Raw genomic sequence first — 20,038 nt, 5'->3', positions numbered from 1 at the left:
AATTAGAGAGGGGGTTGGACATATTTGTATGTGCAGGAAGTTAATTGAGTATCCTGTAGGCTATGACATTACAAAACTGGGTGAATAAAAGTAGGCTATTGTAGACACAGCATGTAATGAATACAACACTTATATTTATTAGACAATATAAATGTTAAAAAACATACTGTTCATAAGACGTCTCCAGATACAATTTAAGAAAAATCATCAAGAATAACACAATAATGTGCAGGAAGTTAATTGAGTATACTGTAGGCTATGGCATTACAAAACTGGGTGAATAAAAGTAGGCTATTGTAGACACAGCATGTAATGAATACAACACTTATATTTATTAGACAATATAAATGTTAAAAAACATACTGTTCATAAGACGTCTCCAGATACAAAGCTTGAAAGCTTTTGTCCTTTGTAGTCCTTTGGGTGGGGGTGGGGGGGTGGTTAATGTTAGGTAAATCAATATAATCAAAACATTTCAGTGAGAATCATCAACAAAAAAAATGCTTTTTTTTACCTTTATTTAACTAGGCAAGTCAGTTAAGAACAAATTCTTATTTTCAATGACAGCCTAGGAACAGTGGGTTAACTGCCTGTTCAGGGGCAGAACGACAGATTTGCACCTTGTCAGCTCGGGGATTTGAACTTGCAACCTTTCAGTTACTAGTCCAATGCTCTAACCACTAGGCTACAGTGCCGTATATGGTGGCATTTCTCAGCATCTCTAAGACTCATTCTGACACTCACCAGAAAATTGCTAGAAAAGAGGATGTCTCTGTTTCACAATCATATGCAAATGGAAAATCGTGTGTGCATTTGAGAACCTAGTGCTCCCAGTGAGACACTTTCTGCAGAAGTGATATTAGTTCAAATGTAGAAAACATTACCAGATTGCAACACACTTTACATAGTTGAGTTAGAAAATCAAGTGATTGATTGTGAAACTAATAATGATGAGGCGGTGTGAAAAGGTTTATGCAGGAAACTAAATGGTATGCAGGAAACTAAATGGTATGCAGGAAACTAAATGATATGCAGGAAACTAAATGGTATGCAGGAAACTAAATCCTTTGGTTTGCCCCTGACTAATTATGCACCAGTCAGTTCCGCAACTTGAGATCGGATATTTAATGAAGGTTGATAATCATAAACAACGTACACTTCAAGTAAAATGATTCCCTCAAAGCACTTTCCCAATAAATACATTGGAATGATACAGAAGAAAATGCATGTCACGTTGGTATAAATGGATTCGGGAGACAGGCGCAGGAATGCGTAATAGTTTTTTTTATTCAGCCCCAAATTACGGCGTGCCGTGTAAAGGCACGGGGACGAAGACCAAACAAACACGTAACAAAGACACAGGGTTGAAACCCAAACAAAAGAACGAGGAGTACCTTGAATAAATAACACACGCGCATGATGATTAACACACGGGACGAGACCCGTAGTCATCTGCTCCATCCACAAGGCCACAAAAGCCCAAAACACACAGCACATGTACTCACACGCACACAACCGGTGTAGAAACCATAACTCAATTTGAAAGAGAAAGAAAGAGACAATGCATATGCCATTAGACACAAAAGCCAAAACTCCCCTTGCCATCTAAGAAGATATGGGTGATCTCCATTGTGGACAGACATTGTTTACTGGTAGGGGTTGTTGCCAGGGAACATCTCCTCCTTGGGTTTGGCTGTAGAGGTGTTCAGAGCTGCTGATGTGCTCTTGGTATTCGCCGCCCGCTCCCTGTCTTTCCTGGCAGTGCCACAGATCCATAGGAATATAAAGAATCCTTCGAGAGAGAAACACAGACAGATCATCACTCAGACTCCACCCACATAGGTGCTCAATAATAGGTGCTTTCAAGATCATAGGGCCACATTTTCTCTACCTGACACTCCTCTCAATTTGTACATAATCTTATTTGATCTCCACTCTCTTCCCTTCCACCCCTCAACATCAGCTTTACTATCTCTTTCTGTCCCTGTCTTTCGTGATGTTCCCTGGGTCACCTTGGAGGGAGTTGAAAATGCTGAACAGGTAGAGGATGGGAAGGTTGACATAGCCGTAGCTGAGGAAGGCCAGGCCCCAGGTGATGCCCAGCAGGCAGGTCAGACCCAGGACGGTGCCGATGTCCTTCCAGGCCAGGCTTGCCTTCCCAGGCTTGCCCTTACTGCCATAGCGCTGCAGCTGGCAGATCCGGGTGGTCACCGTTAACAGAATGCCAGAGTTAAGGACAAAGATGATGGTGAAGTAGGCCAGGTTCATACTGTAGAAGAAGGGGATGTCCGTGATCCAGCAGCTGGGGTGGGGAGAGAGCCCTGGTTAAAACGCAGTGACGCAGTGATTAAACTGTGATTCGACTGGACAAACTGCATCTGGCCTTTACCAATACACATAATCATATTCACCTTGTCATATTCACCTTGTCCTCAACATTCTCCACATAGAACGTTCATTAGGAACATCAATATGCTGTACATTGGGCCACCCCTGAAATTGTACTGATAAAAAGTGAACGTTCAAAAAGAGAAAGATAACATTTACTCACATTGTATTTGTCCGGTTAGTGTCTGCCATAGTCATTTCTGTAGGTCCATATAGCGGTTTGATATCCTTGACCGCCAATGAAACTCCCACAACGATACCAGGGAGTCCTGAACAGTGCACACACAGGATGAGTGTATTCACATGTCCGACCACGGTTCCGTGTCCGCAAACTCTTGTTCCACTGTGTCTCTCACCTGAATGAGCATGTTTAGAACTGATTCACTTACCCCAGCCAATGGCAGACAGCTTGGCCATGTAGTGTCGGTAGTAGGTGTTGAACACCTTGACCAGGAGGAGATACAGGTGGACAGCTTCAATGGCCATCCAGGTGAAACAGCTGAGGAGGCTGTAGTGAATGGCCGCCGCAATGAAGACACACACGCCCCTGATGCCCAGACTGGCCCCCCACTCGTTGAGCAGGAACGAGGTGTTGAGCAGGAACAAAGCCCCGCTCAGTGACACGTGGATGCTGTTGGCGTTGTCCGCCCTGGAGTTCCTAAAGCAAGGGCATGACCGTATCAGACAACTGATAAAACAGTGGGGATAGATGACTAGTACGGGTGCAGTCATCTATACAGGCGCAGGGATAACTACACGGGCCATGCTGAAATAGACACGGGATGAAACATACAGCGGAAGAGATCCAATTCAAAATGGAGAACGAAGGGAAAAGCGGGCAGGCGGCATTTTGGTGAGGTGGGGGTCACATACGTGGTGATGACGTAGGTGAGGAAGGATATGGCAGTGAAGAAGGCCGACAAGCCACAGCCAATGTAGCTGATGTAAGACAAGACCTGCCAGTGCACACCGTCAATAGATAGGTCGGCGATCTGGAAGGGACAAGAATGGATACGGCGTGACGACTATCACCAGGTGACATTTATGATAGGATGATGTAGATGAATTGGTGGATATAAATGGCTCACCAGCAGCACGGCGAACGGCGTAGCGTGGTTACAGATGCACTCCACCACGCTGTCGTTGATCTTAGTAACGCATCCATCCGTTTTCCAAAAGACAGTGTCTGGGAGGTTTATGTTCCCTGTTTGGAAGAGAGTACCCTTTTTTAGTCATTCACAAATGCAGTCAGTACGTGTACAGCTTATATTGCCATATGAGGCAACAACAGAATGTTATGCAAAGGACTGTGGTATGCAATGGACTGTAGTTTTATGTAAACACAGTTACTGTAGGTTTACATACTGTAACAGAAATCAACCCACCATATTCATTGAAATATTGACACGACAGGCTGTAATTCACCTGTAGAGAAAAAAATAATCACTGATTCGGTAATGCATTAATAGAATCAACTGTGAGCTACAAAATTATTGGGACAGTAACACATTTTTTGTTGTTTTGGCTCTATACTCCAGTATTTTGGATGTGATGACTATGAGGTTCAAATGCAGACTGTCCGCTTTCATTTGAGGGTTTTTTCATCCATATCGGGTGAACCGTTTAGAACAATAATAATGACGAGTGAGAAAGTTACAGATGCACAAATATCAAACCCCCAAGACATGCCAAACTCTCACTATTACAATAACAGGGGAGGTTCGCATTTTTGTTGGGGGGAATGATGCGTGTTCGTCTGCAACTTTCTCACTCAACATTATTCACGATTCCTTCAGGACTATCTGTAATCATGGCAGCATCTACATTAATGTGTTAAAGTGTTAAGAGACATATTATATTGTTATTTACAATGAAATGAAAGAATGAAACAACACATTATTTACCATTCATTTATATTGGGCACAAAGTAATCTGAAACACAACCAAAACAAACAGCAAATGCATCCAACAGGTTTGTAGATTCACAAGCTTGATGTAATAATTGTGTGCTGGGAATATGGGACCAAATACTAAACTTTTGATTACTTCAATACACATATAAATGAATGAGTCCCAATACATTTGGTCCCCTAAAATGGAGAGACTATATCCAAAAAGGGCTGTAATTTCGAAACAGTTCCCCCGATATGGATGAAAATACCCGAAAATGTGGGCTTGGCAGTCTGCACTTTAACCTCATAGTCCTGGAGTACAGAGCCAAAACAACCAAGAATCTGTCACTATCTCAAAACATTTGAGATAGTCTCAATTACAGGAACATCCTAAATCTTATGACGACAATTTACTGGTATTATAAGGTCAAGCAATTTGAACTTCATCTTGAGTGGAGTGATCAAGTTCTGAAGTTGTCTGCCGCCATCCACCTCTATCCGTATGGCCATGGTTCTCACGAGTTCCTCTTTAAACTGGATAGAAGAGGGTGATAATGACATGGAGGATTATGAGGGTTTGCGATTTCATGAAAGCCCAGCCCATCAAACCACAAAATGTTTGATTTATTTTGAATTTACTGAATTGGAAGAATGATTGAATTCAATTATAGAATAGATGCTCAATATGAGAAGTCCTACCAAGAACTGATTGGGTGATTTATAGGTGACCACGCCCACTCTCCTATTTTCCTCCGGGATGTTCTGGAGTGCGTCAATAGGGATCCATGTTTCCGGAATGTAAGAGTTGTTCTCAGGGAGGAGCTGAATCATTTCAGCGAGAAAGGAAAATACCTAGCTGACACACTATACTCATTATCATTAGAGGGTCCCCTTCTGCAGTCAGAGTATTACAATATGTAAATAAAATATACACAGACCACATATTTACTCAGGACATACACTACCGTTCCAAAGTTTGGGGTCACTTAGAAATGTCATTGTTTTTGAAAGAAAAGTACATTTAAAAAAACATAAAAAAAAAAAAATCAGAACAACAGTTTTCAGCTATGCTCACATAATTCCAAAAGGGTTTTCTAATGCTCAATTAGCCTTTTAAAATGATAAACTTGATTTAGCTAACACAACGTGCTATTGGTACACAGGAGTGATGGTTGCTGATAATGAGCCTCTGTACGCCTATGTAGATATTCCATAAAAAAGCAGTCGTTTCCAGCTACAATAATCATTTACAACATTAACAATGTCTACACTTTATTTCTGATCAATTTGATGTCATTTTAATGGACAACAAAATGTGCTTTTCTTTCAAAAACAAGGACATTTCAAAGTGACCCCAAACTTTTGAAAGGTAGTGTATACATTTGGAACTCACACATGTTCTATAGGATGGGTTCCTCTCTGACCTCAATCTGAGACAAGATGCCTAAACACAAACCCAGATACAGCAGCCCTACCTCTGGGGCTTTTATTTTCACCATCTTGTCATCCGCACTGGTTAGGTTGGTCAGGTTAAACACAGTCAGAGCCAGATTCCTGAGGTTGTAGTACACAGGCTCTCCGGTGATTGAGATGTTCATCATGTTGTGTATCAGGCCCCGTTCAACGCTGCAAATACAGCACAGAGACAGGGCAGCTCATCAAAGTTACGTCTCTTTCAGAAGTCAATGGAAACAGGTTGGCTGGTCACTTACCCAATAAACATCATCCTCATGGTCCAATCGTTTTTGAACAGGTCTGCACACATATTTCGCATGTTCAGGACCCTTTTAAGATCCTTTGGACCCTCACTGGGATGGTCTTGTATCTCTCTCATCAGGGCAGTGATTGCTGTCCCAGTACACTTGGTGACCTCACACATGGAGGAAGCTGAGGAACAAAAAAAAGAGTGTTACAGTTCAGTAAGGGTTATTACTGTCATTTTGTTATGACTATATAACACCTCTGACATCACAGAGGAATCACAGCTACAGTTTCACGTTTCATTCAGAATTTTCGAGATTACGAATAGACAAAAAAAAAAAAGGTAGGTTCACATATGTTGAAGATCAACTTGCTGGTTGAGTTCTGGACGACAGAAATCTGCGCCGTCTGACACTCCGTGAGGTTAATAGAGGTCAAGTTCATTGAGGTGCACTCAACATAGCTTTCAATGAACCAAAAGCATTTCAGATCGTCATCGGCTTTATCGTTGATGGTGATAGTCTTGTTCGGCAGGTTTATTGTCATTGAAATCTCCCCAGTTGTGGTGTTAAAATAAAAGGTATCATCTATGGAAATGAAATAGCAATAGATAAACATCTCGACCGTGCATAAAGTTATTATTATTTGGTTGATACCCCACAATTCAATTTATGAGTTACAACAACCATGAATGGGGTTATATACAGCTTTTTGCCTAATTATTACAACAGCATAAAATAATTGTACCAATATCAACCCAAATCAAGTGTACTTAAGCCCTCCATATCAATTGGGGAGGACGGCATCGTGGTAGTTGCTGGAGCGGAACGAGTGGAATGGTAGCAAATACATCAACCACATGGTTCCCATGTGTTTGATGCCATTCCATTAGCTCTGTTCCACCCATTATTATGAGCCGTCCTCCCCACATCAGCCTCCACTGATTTGGTCCCACAGTGCATTAAAACGAAACACAGTTTGAGCTCACTAGTCAAATCAAATCAAATTGTATTTGTCACATGCGCCCGAACGCAACAGGTATATAGACCTTACAGTAAAATGCTTACTTACAAGCCCTAACCAAAAATGCAGTTAAAAAATTTAAAAAATAGCTACAAAAAAAATAAGAATAAGAAATAAAAGTAACAAATAAGTAAAGGGCATCAGTAAAATAACAATAGCGAGGCTATATACAGGGGGTACCGGTACAGAGTCAGTGTGCGTGGGGCACCGGTTAGTTGAGATGTGCTCGTACCTGAATTTGAGCAATTCATAGCCAGTGTTCCAGATATCAGTAGAAGTAGACGCAGAGGAAACATTGTGGCTGTTTTAAGGGTAGAACAGTAGAAAACATGAATGACCAAAAACATACATTACAAAGTAATCCTTGTTTTCAACATACTGCCATAGCCCTTGCCACTCATTCAACATCACACTCAGTAAAGTACACAATGCAGCCCGAGAATTTCATTTCAGCTTGACACCGAGGCTAACACTACTTAATACCACAAGGTATACCTACAAAACCTAGCCATGCGTTCTGATAATCAACACGGTGATCTCTGCTTATTCCCAGACATATCGTTCTGCCGTCACTCAGGTAAGACAATGACACAACATTATCAACACAATAGCTGAACTTGACAATGACAAAATAGGATGGATTCATATTCCGTTACACACAAACACGTACACTTACTTACACGCTAGGAGTTGATTTCACTCACATTTGATGTCCTTGTGGGGTGAGCAAATGATCTGTGAAACCACTGTGTGCTTTGTAGAGATAAACACATCATTGGACAGAGTAAACTCCCATCCCATTTGTATTTCCAACTGTGCCTTGAACAAACGTCTATTCTAATGTTTGGAGCTGTTTTATTTCATGACTGTTCATAGTCAAATTTTATAACTGCAACATTTTAATATCTTTATGTAAACTTTGGAGGAAAATGGCGGCATTGCGTTTGTTTTATGCAAATCTAGTCTGGACTTCAGCTTGCTCGAGCGGTGTATCAATGAATAGGCTACAGTTTTGCTTAGATCAAACTTATTCATCTTCTGTTGCAGGTTAATCAACTAGTGAGGGATAGGATCTCAGCACATTACATCAGATCCTGTTGGCTCACATGATTTAGAATTGAACAAACCACATACGAAAGGAATTCTGAAAACACCTTCCTTCATTCCATAACTAAACAATCGCAAAAATAAAAAAATAACAATATTGTACTGGTACAAAACATGTGGGTGGTTTGTAGACATTTTCGAAGGTCTACAGTTTAGGGCTCGTATTCTCAAAAGAAAAAAATCGCAATCAAGTTTGAAATGAACATTGATAACAACAGTGCTGGATTGGTTGACAACAGACTTTGTCCTCAGGCAGATCTGGAATTGGTATAGTGAGTGTCACTGCCAGGTTGGCTGTCCTCAGTCTTCCATTTGAACACACAAAACCAGAGGAAGATGAAAAAACCTACAAAAGAAGATGAGACATATTACCCTTCGAGGCAGAATTTCATTACAGTATTCATTCAACCTCTCACAACCCACACAGTATATTCCAAATGTCAATACTTATTCAAAGTTGGCATTTTCTGTAAAAAGCTGTTCAGCACTGGAAACGACTTCCAGAAGGTTTTAAATGTGTTGCTAGTGTTGGCGAGTTCACAAAAAAAAGTTCATACCCTGGAACACCTTTTTTGTTGCTGTTTGTTCAATTTGGTTGTTTGTATTTTATGCTAGTATTTTATACGATGTGATTTTTATTTTTCACAATTAGGCCTATTCTACTTTTTTATTACTATTATTTGTTTTACTTCTCACTTCTACTATTTTAAAGAGCCACTGAGCACGCCGATTGGTGTGTGTGTTTGTCCTGTTGCTCATTTAAAAAAACAAGATTTCAGTCTTGGAGGTGTTTCCTAACTGAGTCCACATTTGGTTAATGATGTTTGTCCCCCTATGAGACACTGTAGATGCGGAAGCCTATTTCACTTCCTCAAAATCCCCAGAATGAATCTAAGATAACTCAAGAAATCCGTAATTAATTTTGACGCTTTTGCCGAGGATGTTTAGTTGTTCAATTTTATATCTAACTAAAGTGTTTGGTGCAGTATTTCTCAAGTTAAAACATGTCAGAGCTGCTGGACAGGTCTGTCTCACTGTCTATGCTACTGGATCGAGCAATCACTGCAGCTGTTCACCCCATGTTAGTGGGAAAATCGACATCATCAAATCAAAACCTTAATTTACCCATTGTGACACACAGATGTTCCAAACTCAGTTTTAGACTAGAGTGACTTTATGACCAAAATGATCCTATTTACAACTTCGTAGTCAATTTTGAGACTAGAATAAATGTTTTTGGCTCATATCGACGCCACTGTTTTCAAAGGGATTCATTGCTTTTTAAAGGCAGTCGCTCTTTAAGACACATCTAGGGACTGGATTTGAAATAAATAAGAAATATGTGGAATGTTGTGATGCTAAATGATTTTATCTATCTGCCCAGGGACTACAGATACAAAACTAGCCAGCTAAATTTGGCACATTTATAGAAACGTTAATCGATGTGTACTGTTTCAGTCAAATAAATAAATAAAGAGAAAGTCTCCACTGAGAGCAAAAAGTGCATAGAGAAAATCAATGTGAAGATAGGCTCCTGAGTGGCGCAGCGGTCTAAGGCACTGCATCTCAGTGCTAGAGGTGTCACTACAGACACCCTGGTTTGAATCCAGGCTGTGTCACAACCGGCTGTGATTGGTAGTACCATAGGGCGGCGCACAATTGGCCCAGCGTAGTCCGGGTTTGGCCGGTGTAGGCCGTCATTGTAAATAAGAATTTGTTCTTAACTGACTTGCCTAGTTAGATAAATATTAAATAAAATACAAATAGAGGAGATTATCCTGTATGTTGACCTATTGGTCATTCTTGCATTACTGCACAGTTGTTATGTTCCTAAGACAAGGAAACAACATTATGTTTAACCCTTCACTTACATAGCACACTGATTGCATACACACAATGGCAGTAAAGTTCGTTTTTGGAAGTCCCATTAGGTTACTACTAAATAATAAACACAGTCAGTTTGACCTGCCTCTATAAATGAGAGTCATGACAATGACTCTTACCTTGTAGAGAGTTGAGGACACAGAAAAGGTAGAGGCCAGGCGTGGTAAGCTGGCCGAAGGAGAAGAAGATGATGCCCCAGGTGATGCCCAGCAGACAGGTGATGCCCAGCACAGTGCAGGTGTCCCTCCTGGCCCTACCCTTCTCCCTTGACGTCTGTTCAGTGCGCAGAGACTTGAGGCGCCTCATAGTCACAGCCAGCATACCGAGGTTAAACACAAACACCAGGGCAAACAGACCCACCGTGGTCACCAGCTTCATCACATCATTAGAGAGGTAACACCTTGTTAGGCGAGTTAGAGAAGGGGTAGGGAGTGAGAGAGAGAGAGATAGAGATACAAAGAGATATAGAGAGAGTCAGATAGACAGATAGACAGAGAGCGAAAGAGAGATAAAAAGAGATATAGAGAGTCAGATAGACAGAGAGCGAGAGAGTCAGATAGACAGAGAGCGAGAGAGAGAGAGCGAGAGAGAGATACATAGAGATATATATATAGAGAGAGAGTCAGATAGACAGAGAGCGAGAGAGAGATACATCTCTTACCCTCTATAGGGGGGGTCCTCATATTTCAATACAGACTCTAGTAATAAAATGTGACAAGAGGTTTTTGGGGTTTAAACATAGCATCCACATTCATTTAAGAGGTACAACAGTCTTACATCTCCACAGCTGTACCATTGGTCTTAGAAGGATGAAGAGTCACACGGCTGTATGTGTCTTTGTCAATGATAGCAATCACGATGACAATGACCGCAGGGAATCCTGAAACAAAATGAGACATCAGGCTATCCATTATACTGTATGCCCGCTCGGATCAACAAAGCTCACAGAGGACAGACAAAAGGTTGGCACACCACCCATGCCTCTTTTAAAAGATCCATTTTGTTTTGTTTTGCTTACTGTTTACGACCAGTTTCAGGTTGTAAAATGCAATCTCACCCCATCCTACCAGGCTCAGTTTGAGCAGGTATCTCCTGACATAGATGTTGAAGACACGGACCAGCAACAGGTAAAGGTGGAAGCCTTCGATTGCTGTCCATGTGAAGGTGGCCAGTAGAGAGTAATGCAGAAGGACAGCAACATAGATACATGGCCCAGAGGAGGATAATGCTGCTGCCTGCTGGCTGGGCAGGAAGTGCAGGTTGAGGAGGATCAGGGCCACAGACAGGTTGATATGCACCTTCAGGGAGATGTCTGTGCCTGCACCTCTGAACAATGGAATAGAGAGAAAGCGTATGGTGAAAACAAGGTCAGTTGCTATAAAATGTTAATTGAATCTGCTCCCTCCAGTTCATGTACATCTTGATGCCACTTTCTGATGATGTCAAACTTATGACAAACCAGCGGTTCCTGTGAGGAGCTGACCATGATGCCCAGAGAGTGACATACCTTTGAGTGGCGTACAGAACGATTGTGACCACCAGGAAGAACAGAGACAGACTGCAGCCAATCAGAGTGATGTAGCTTAGGATCTCCCGATCGCTTTCAGAGATGGAGGGAGACACCTAAACGCAGGAAAATACAACTAATGCTCCAGTGTATTTTTGTAGATGGGTATATTTTACTTAACTTTGTTTTGTATTCTCTTCCATTTGACTTTCAATCGATTCTAAAGTGTGTGCCTATGCTGTGATAAGGAAACGACGGAAGCACTGTTGTAGTTGTAAAGTCGTCTACCATCAGCACAGCAAAGTATGTGAGGTGGTCACATGAGCAGACCACACGGCCCTCGTCTCTCTTCCACTCGGTGGTGCAGCCATCCTGGTAGAACTCTAAGCGTTCATTTGTACAGAGGAAACACAGCCATGTGACGTCACATGAATTGATACCTCAAGGGCATTAAAAGTTTCATGACAGTATTATAATCAGTATTATAACATTTCATATTGGCACTTACTATTGGTTGAAAAATTAAAGAATTGACACGATGGTTGTTTGTCAGCCTGTGAACAACAACACAAACGAGGCGTCTTGAGTTTATATTCTTGCCACTGTCGTAGTCATGGAACTGGTGCAGGTCGCAGAGAGTTAATATTGCACTCACCTGACTTTCCAGCGTGGGGCGCTGTAGAGGCATGGAGATATTGACCTTGTCATGCAGACCTAACACTCTCTTCTTGCTCACAGCCAGACCTACTATTCGGCCATCAAGAATCCCCAATTGCTAGAAGAACATTTCAAAATACAGCTAAACTGAAATAATTAAGCAAGGTATTAAAGACCCATACAGGAACACGCACGCATGCATGCAAGCACGCACCACACACACACGCACACGCACACACACCTACCCCATATTTTTCTGGTGAGGTAATCATGCAGAAGATAATGGTATTGTTCTCGTTGGTTTTCAAGAGCTCTTTGGGCAGGTGGACCTTGACGGTAGTGTTGGCCACACGGTCACCGTCTGATGTTACCTAGGTAACAGTACCATCAGGGACAATGACACAAGGATAGTGATCGGGCAGAGTTCACTATAGCTGTAAAATGATGTCATGATGTCATCCCCATCTCAAATCACCCACCCACCCCAAATGTCATACCTCAAATATCCCATTTGCATTTCCATTCAAATGATCTATTTGCATGTGACGCAGGTTTGATGTTTATTGGGGTGAATCTTGTCCTGGAGGTGGAGCTGAGCAGTTTCCACAAGACGGGCACGCCGCAAAATCAAAATTGTCTGTATCGTAAAATGTTTCATGATAACAAAAGAATAATGTTTTGGCTTAAATGAAGGTTAGGCATAAGGTTAGCAGGGTGGTTAAGGTTAGGGTGAAGATTAGGGTTACGTTTCAAATCAGATGTTTTGACTTTGTGGCTAGGGCAGCTAGTGACCACTCTGCAGAGCTGCCTCCACGACAAGATTCATCCCCATTCCCAATAAATGCCAAACTGTACGTGGTTTACAGAAGACTGTGTATCAACTTCCTCAAGCATTTCATCGTAGGTCACTGTCATCTTACCCGTTCTTGGCTGGCAGATATATTAAGCCCTGTAAAGTGGCCCTCGGCCCTGAATATGTGAGCCACAAGCCTCTCAACAATGATTGAAGTTGTCTCATTCAAAGCTGTGTTTTCAAGAACCCTTTCTAGTTTCTCCACAGATCTGTAAGGAAAGCACAGACAAACATAGTACATATTCCTTGAGGTTTGGCAAACGTACAAATGTCAATACCACATTTGGAGTGTATGAAATGTATGATATATCATCTATATCATCTTGCAAAATGATTTGATGCATACTTAATAATAGTGCTGAGGTTCTCCGTCTTAAACTGCTCATTGACAACTTCCATCCAGCATCTTACACCATCCACATCGACTACAGACGGAACGTAAGATAGAAACCGTGCAAACAAACAATACGATTCACGAAACACCCGAGTCCTTGTATTTGTTTAAAATAAAATGGACATTTTGATGCAAACTCAGGAAATCAAAGTGATAAAACTAGGCAACAGAATATCAGCAAGATAATAATCAAGTTCATAACAATGTATCTTTTTAAGTCAGAAGGTTAACTCATATTTTTTACCTTGAGTGTAGTTGGAGCACGAATATTTGTTTCCTTCGTTCATAGCGAGACGTCCTGTGAGCAGAACCATGATGTAAAACAACCTGGACTTCATCCTAATGGGGTAAAAGTCAAACACCAGGTGGAAAGACATCCCTTACTCCCTTATTCGGACTATTTATCTGATATCACATAATCGTTGAATCAATCATCCAGGTGCTGCAATCCCCAAAATATTCTAACCCAACTTCACACTGTCTCTGTATTGCACCAATAGAGTAGCCAATGTTTTAAGGACCTATACTGCAGCGTAAATGCTCAGTCACAAAATGTTTGCTTACCTTTAACATCAGAAACACTCATTTTAATAAAACCAAATTCAATCTCATTGCCTACGCATATTTTGTGTGACCTAGTAAAGAGGAAATGCTGCTATAATTTTGCAAAGAACCCATCCACTCACATGCCTGTCCACTGAATACTGGTTGGACCACTGAATACTGGTTGGATATGCTGAAATTGATCAAGATGAATACAATTATGATTATTGTAGAAAAACGTATATGGATGTAGTAATAACAATATGTCTCAAAGTACAAAGTAGAACTCACCTATCAACCTGGGAAGTCAAGGTTCAGGGTAAAATATTTGAAATATTACTAGAACAGATCTTGGGTCCTAACGACAGCACTCGAAGAGGTGCAGGGGAGGTCAGAGCGGTTACATGCATTCTAAGGAAGTAATGTGTGTGCAAATAGAATTACAGAGGAAGTACATGCAGTATATGGCAGATACTGGGTTACACAGTTTGACTCTGTTGTTTCAACTTATACCCTTGCTGTACACTTGCCTGTGCATTGACATTGTGTCATCACTGTCATGTGGTCTACGAGGCACGGGAAACACCAAACAAACTTTTTTTTTAAATGGAAATGAGTTAAAGTGATTAGAGGACTAAACCACTGGAGAGATATGATGTTTTCCAATAAAAATACACTTTCCCTTTATTGAGGCTCACTACAAAATCCTGTAATGCGTTTTGGCTCTCATTGGTCATTGCAAAAGGCTTTGGCTGACTTGTAAGTGTGAACGCTCACTTAGGAGCGGACGAAAATAAATCCTTCCTATGACGACGAATTTGAGCATCGCCGTCATCACCGTCACAGCCACAGAGTCTTCATTTTACACTGCTAACCAACCAGCAAAAACCTCTCCAACGCATAACATGTCTACCCATGACACAAGACAGCCAACGCCGATGACGCCGAGCCATCACTCATGGATACTACCTTCCAATGGCGCAGGTTACATCTGACTGAAAACATGTTTTAAAAAAAAAGATATATATATATATACACATAACATCTGACTTAAATCAATGCCAGTAGAGGGCACCCAGAGATAATCAAATCTCTCTCAACTCTACTGAAGTCGTTTCAAGGTAGAGTTACATGGCTCGCCATGTACCAAGTGCCTCAGAGTAGGAGTGCTGATCTAGCATCAGGTGGTCTCTGTCCATAATAATCAAATGAACGACGATCTAAAGGGCTAAGCTGAACCTCTATCAGCACTCCTACAGAAACACAGGTCCTAGTGCTACCCAATAGCCAGACATTACCCAGGGCAAAGCTGTGCCCATTCATTCTACATACATTTCAGCCACATATTTGTTCTGTCACTTAGTCCACTCTGGACACTGCTTTATCAGTCATCCTGTTTAGTGGCTGGCTGGATACATGGTTGTAGTTGTAAATGAGAACTTGTTCTCAACTGGCCTACCTGGTTAAAAATAAAGGTGAAATAAAATAAATAAATAAATAAATACAACATTAAAACAATGGGATAGGAGGCCACATTCTCAGGTGGTGGTGGTGCATATGCAAACCAAAGACATAGAGGTCCTCGATCTGCTCATGTTTAAAATGACTAGCCTACTTGAGTTCTCTCCCCAAATAATATTTGCAAGGCTAGTTCATTCATCCCCCCAAAAAAGCAGTAACATACGTAGCTACACCAGTGGCATACCGCCGTTTCACGGGGGCTCCTGCACGGTAGGAGTGTTTTTCGGGAGAAAACTGCTAACTTCCTATGATTCTACACACATTGCCATGGGGCAGAGAGAAAAGTATGCTGTTTTATAGCTATCCCGTGCTTCAAATGCGATGACACTCTGCGGTGAGGCTGAGGCAATATCCACTAATGGTGAACTTCCTGTTATTAGGCAGGTGAGGATATAGCCAGCCAGAGGCTGTAGAACAGATGATAGACACATAAGGTGACAAGTGATTGATAGTACAGGGATTCAAAATCACCCCCCTTTTGATCTCACTTGATAACGAAATGCAAAAGCCATTTACCTGATCAGATTGTGCCTCTTTTGTTGGAAAGCACCCTTACTCATCGAGAGGTATTAGGCTGCTTGCTGAGGTGTGTATCCCCTTCCTTTGGAGGGGACTGCTCCATTGACCCTACAGATATGTCTGTCCCCAGCTGCCATTAGGCAGGTGTCAGGACAGGACATAGGTTAGACAAAGGAGTTGGCTGAATGTGACAGAACTAATGAGAGGGCTGCTATACACTCACCTGTCTCTTTCCAGCTGTTGGCACACATTTCCTCTGCGACTAGCTTGTTGTTGACAACCATGGGTGCTCTGCCTGGCTGCTGCTAGTCCTTTCCTGAGGCACTACTGAGGGATAGACTATCAATACATAAGATAGTAGACCTACAATATAATCATTTTCAGGGCTAGACTATTTGTTATTTCCAACTATGAAGCAGAATGAATTCAGCCAATAACAATATAAATATAATGTTTTGTGAAACCTCTGAAAACGTAAATGCCATCAAAATACTAATTCGTAGCCTATACGAGCTCGATAGCATCCAAGGGGGTGGGGGGCTACATCCGCTAATGGGGTGGGGGGGGAGGGGGAGGGGGGCTACATCCGCTCTCCTTACTGATTTGATAGCTGGAGGAACGACTTTGACCGCGACGCACAAGGTACAGAGTCACTGATGAAGCAGCCAGTCCAGCTTCGATTTGCCCCGCTCCATAAAACGCACTTAAATCGACCCGGGTGAGGAACAGAACAGAGTGGAAAGAGTCCAGGAAAACTGGAAGAAAATTCTGGATTTTAACGGGAAGAGAACCATCATATTAAATAATCACAAGAGGCTCCGCGATTCAAAACAGGCTTCGGGGACACCCGCGCTAGATTTGCGCGAGTGTTGGACAGCTGCAGCCGACTTCAACTTCTTTGTCGGGTTCTGTAAATAATTGTCAACAAACTTGGACCCGTTATTTAACCTTCAACCGTTTTCCGTTTCGCTGGGCTCATTTGCGCGTTTATTGCACGTTTATTCTGTCAATGTTAAGCCTGTTACACAAAGCAGTCCAGTAAATTACTGACATATTACGATTAAAGTCACTATGCGTGCTTTGTGAGCTGGCTTCTGGTGCAGTGACTCCAACATGCCACTTACCATAAAGCTGGTTGTTAGGAAATTACTTTTTAGCAGCTAATCCTGATACGGAATTGTGAGTAAAATTGGGACACGCCCGCAAGCAATAATAGGCAACCTACGCGCTTTAGAAATCCTGGCAACAGTGCAAGACTTCTCCGATCCCCCTCCTGGGGCTGTGGTCTATTCAAACAGAACTGTGGAGCAGACTTGTAGTTTGGCAGTCAAAAGGACAACCTTTCGAACAGCTGCAACACCTCTGGCTACTCGAGTGAACCTTGTTTTCTGGAAGCGATACCGACGGAGTTGATGAATGCCATTGTCTGTGTTGATGTCCTCGCCGTAGCACATGTAAAAATAGTTCCTCTTAACATTTATCGAATTTCTGAGGAACTCCTTGGAAGGTAACCAACATAAACTATTCTTAACAACTTGAAGCACGTCTTTGTACCCAGTGGCACAGTGGACACTTGGACAAGGTATCCATTTCCTTGTCCGGCGTTTTGGCAAGCCAAGAGTAGGCTATGGCATCCTCATGGGTAAACTGGATTTGCTTACTCTGGAGACGGACTTTAGTTCCCTCTCTCCTCGTGCTTTGGGTCACCTGTCTCGGGACACACGGAGGAGAGGATGACGCTTTTAATGCAGAGGTAATTGGATCATCTTCACTGAAACTGTCAATGTTCAGAAAGATCCCTGTGTGACAACAATGCTGTAGTGTTAATACAAACACTAGTTTTAATGTATCATAATATGCCGCAAAACACATACAAATATATATTTTTTAACTCTCACCAAAACTCCAGTTAACTTTTGCTGACCTTGCTATTTTGACGGCCTGTATTTCAATAGAGATATAACATTGACAACATATACCATTGACAACCTTGCACTCAAAATAACAATTGGCCAAAATAACAAGTATGTGTGCTGGGGACAGGTCTTCCTAATCATTTTGGATACCCTGCAAGAAAACCAAAATATTTGTTAGGTCAAGTCTGTTCCAGTCTTGAAACAAAAAGTCAGCTCATTATTATACATGTTGCTCATTCATGAGTGCAAATGGGTCACTTTTACACACACACTTTGAACTTAATGACCCAGCCCATTCGGTCTGAGGAACCCGATCCAGCACACCAAGCTGCATATCCTGCTCATAACTAGCTCTTCCAATATTAACAGGACCATCCCCTGTGTGCCGCTGGAACCTCTCCCCAAAAAGGCCATGCTGCTAGCCAAACTACACAAATCTTACTCAATTCACTGACACACTGACACACTCTTGCAGGCAGCACCATATGTGGAAAGCTGCTGTTCCTAGAGGAGATCTGGGTCAGGTTAAGTCATCCCACTGTTATAACCACATTCTGTAAGCGCATATCCATAGTATTGGTCCTCCACTTTATCCTTCCTACAGGTAGAGTTGTTTTGCTTTCTTGAAATACTACAACAGTACCTGAAAAGGTATCTGTTTCACTGACCGAGTCATGCTCATCTCACTAGTTGCCCCCTGCTTTGGACGTGCAGTATGAATCCACTGAATGATTAAATGTGGGGGGGAATAGGCAAATGCTTTTGCAGTGTCTTCAGCAGCAGGCAGTGTTGATTCCCGATCTGCTCCAGATAGGTGAGAGGGAGCTGAGATGTAGGCTAATGTTTGGGGGGAGATAGGTGAGAGGGATCTGAGATGTAGGCTAATGTTTGGGGGGAGATAGGTGAGAGGGATCTGAGATGTAGGCTAATGTTTGGGGGGAGATAGGTGAGAGGGAGCTGAGATGTAGGATAATGTTTGGGGGGAGATAGGTGAGAGGGATCTGAGATGTAGGCTAATGTTTGGGGGGAGATAGGTGAGAGGGATCTGGGATGTAGGCTAATGTTTGGGGGGAGATAGGTGAGAGGGATCTGGGATGTAGGCTAATGTTTGGGGGGAGATAGGTGAGAGGGATCTGAGATGTAGGCTAATGTTTGGGGGGAGATAGGTGAGAGGGATCTGAGATGTAGGCTAATGTTTGGGGGGAGATAGGTGAGAGGGAGCTGAGATGTAGGCTAATGTTTGGGGGAGATAGGTGAGAGGGAGCTGAGATGTAGGATAATGTTTGGGGGGAGATAGGTGAGAGGGAGCTGAGATGTAGGATAATGTTTGGGGCGGCGAGCTTAGCAATAAACATGTGTGCTCGAGGGAATCAAATGTCCCAACAAATGTGTAGAGAAGAATATACCCCTCTAGTTTTTCTTTACAACACACCAACTGAATGTGGAGGGCCAGTTTCAATCCAGCAGAGCAGTATTGAATGTTTGTAATGCCCTTTCTCCTTTGTTATTGTATCGGTCTGTATTTTTGTGGACTTTGTCCCAGCTGCACCCACTTAACCATGCTGTGTTGACTTTAGTGCTTAGCCTCTCCCGTCAGGTCGAGGCTTAATGAAGGGGTCAGTTATGCACACGTTGTTTCTTTCTCTCTCACGGGCCACTGCAGTTGAGGTCGGTTGTTGTGTTGTGACTATCGAAATTGTTAAGCCACTTTGAAATCATAATATTAACACGTATGTGAGGCAGTCTGAACCACCACAATCTGCCTGGTTCCTTTGCCAACACATTTTGTATACACATTTCTCCCACCTGTGGGGCCTGTGGCAGATGTAACATCTATACCGTAGCACCTTTGTGCTTGCTGGAAGGTTCCGGTGCCGTGAGAGATCAGGAGTTGTTCTCCTGCATCGTCATGGATGGGAAACACCATTTTTCTTTTTTTCAGACGGCCAGATGAGGTCTACTTTTTATTGTCCCAACTTTCACCCTAGATTTACCACTGCCAAATATATATATCTATATTAATGTGATTTTATGTGGCACTAGACTCTCAAAGCCCTAGTGACCATGATGATGGTGTTTGGCCTATGGGACTCCCAAGGTATATTACCAATATTATAGCTTAATAATACAATT

General features: G+C 42.2%; 3 protein-coding genes across 8 annotated transcripts in view; 1 reads left to right on the top strand and 2 right to left on the bottom strand.

Annotated features, from left to right (window-relative positions):
* Positions 1 to 95: 95 nt before the first annotated feature.
* Positions 96 to 7,828, bottom strand: LOC110526233 (adhesion G-protein coupled receptor G2). Its single transcript, XM_036980586.1, has 14 exons — positions 7,709 to 7,828; positions 7,237 to 7,305; positions 6,335 to 6,568; positions 5,993 to 6,167; positions 5,756 to 5,906; positions 4,980 to 5,102; positions 4,695 to 4,814; positions 3,774 to 3,813; positions 3,477 to 3,592; positions 3,262 to 3,380; positions 2,778 to 3,046; positions 2,552 to 2,657; positions 2,013 to 2,302; positions 96 to 1,792 (listed from the first exon to the last, which is right to left on the bottom strand). The coding sequence occupies exons 1-14, from the start codon at positions 7,803 to 7,805 to the stop codon at positions 1,647 to 1,649; spliced, it is 2,055 nt and encodes a 684-aa protein (XP_036836481.1). The 5' UTR covers positions 7,806 to 7,828; the 3' UTR covers positions 96 to 1,646.
* On the bottom strand, positions 7,296 to 17,346 carry LOC110526234 (adhesion G-protein coupled receptor G5). 6 transcript variants are annotated; one of them, XM_036980591.1, is made up of 16 exons: positions 17,215 to 17,346; positions 16,213 to 16,328; positions 15,987 to 16,119; positions 14,093 to 14,142; positions 13,651 to 13,745; positions 13,359 to 13,437; positions 13,080 to 13,221; positions 12,405 to 12,530; positions 12,158 to 12,277; positions 12,011 to 12,056; positions 11,791 to 11,885; positions 11,503 to 11,618; positions 11,053 to 11,321; positions 10,773 to 10,875; positions 10,115 to 10,395; positions 7,296 to 8,457 (listed from the first exon to the last, which is right to left on the bottom strand). In XM_036980591.1, coding segments are annotated over exons 4-16 (1,572 nt in total). In that variant the 5' UTR covers positions 14,095 to 14,142; positions 15,987 to 16,119; positions 16,213 to 16,328; positions 17,215 to 17,346; the 3' UTR covers positions 7,296 to 8,359. The 6 variants fall into 6 exon arrangements, with proteins under 6 accessions (XP_036836486.1, XP_036836485.1, XP_021462700.2 ...); XM_036980590.1 differs by lacking the exon at positions 17,215 to 17,346 and adding an exon at positions 16,589 to 16,681 and having other exon boundaries at positions 16,213 to 16,316; XM_021607025.2 differs by lacking the exon at positions 17,215 to 17,346 and adding an exon at positions 16,589 to 16,681 and having other exon boundaries at positions 13,651 to 13,704; positions 16,213 to 16,316.
* LOC110526932 (matrix metalloproteinase-15) overlaps positions 17,341 to 20,038 on the top strand; it is a 24,792-nt gene continuing 22,094 nt past the window's right edge. The window contains exon 1 of the mRNA XM_036980588.1: positions 17,341 to 17,742. Within this exon, the coding sequence (XP_036836483.1) occupies positions 17,617 to 17,742 (126 nt within the window). The 5' untranslated portion in view covers positions 17,341 to 17,616. The remainder of the gene's footprint in view (positions 17,743 to 20,038) is intronic.

Source organism: Oncorhynchus mykiss, chromosome 6, assembly GCF_013265735.2.
Source record: "Oncorhynchus mykiss isolate Arlee chromosome 6, USDA_OmykA_1.1, whole genome shotgun sequence".
NCBI lineage: Eukaryota > Metazoa > Chordata > Actinopteri > Salmoniformes > Salmonidae > Oncorhynchus > Oncorhynchus mykiss.
The sequence above is the reverse complement of the archived record's forward strand: the minus strand, read 5'-3'. Positions and strand labels throughout refer to the sequence as shown.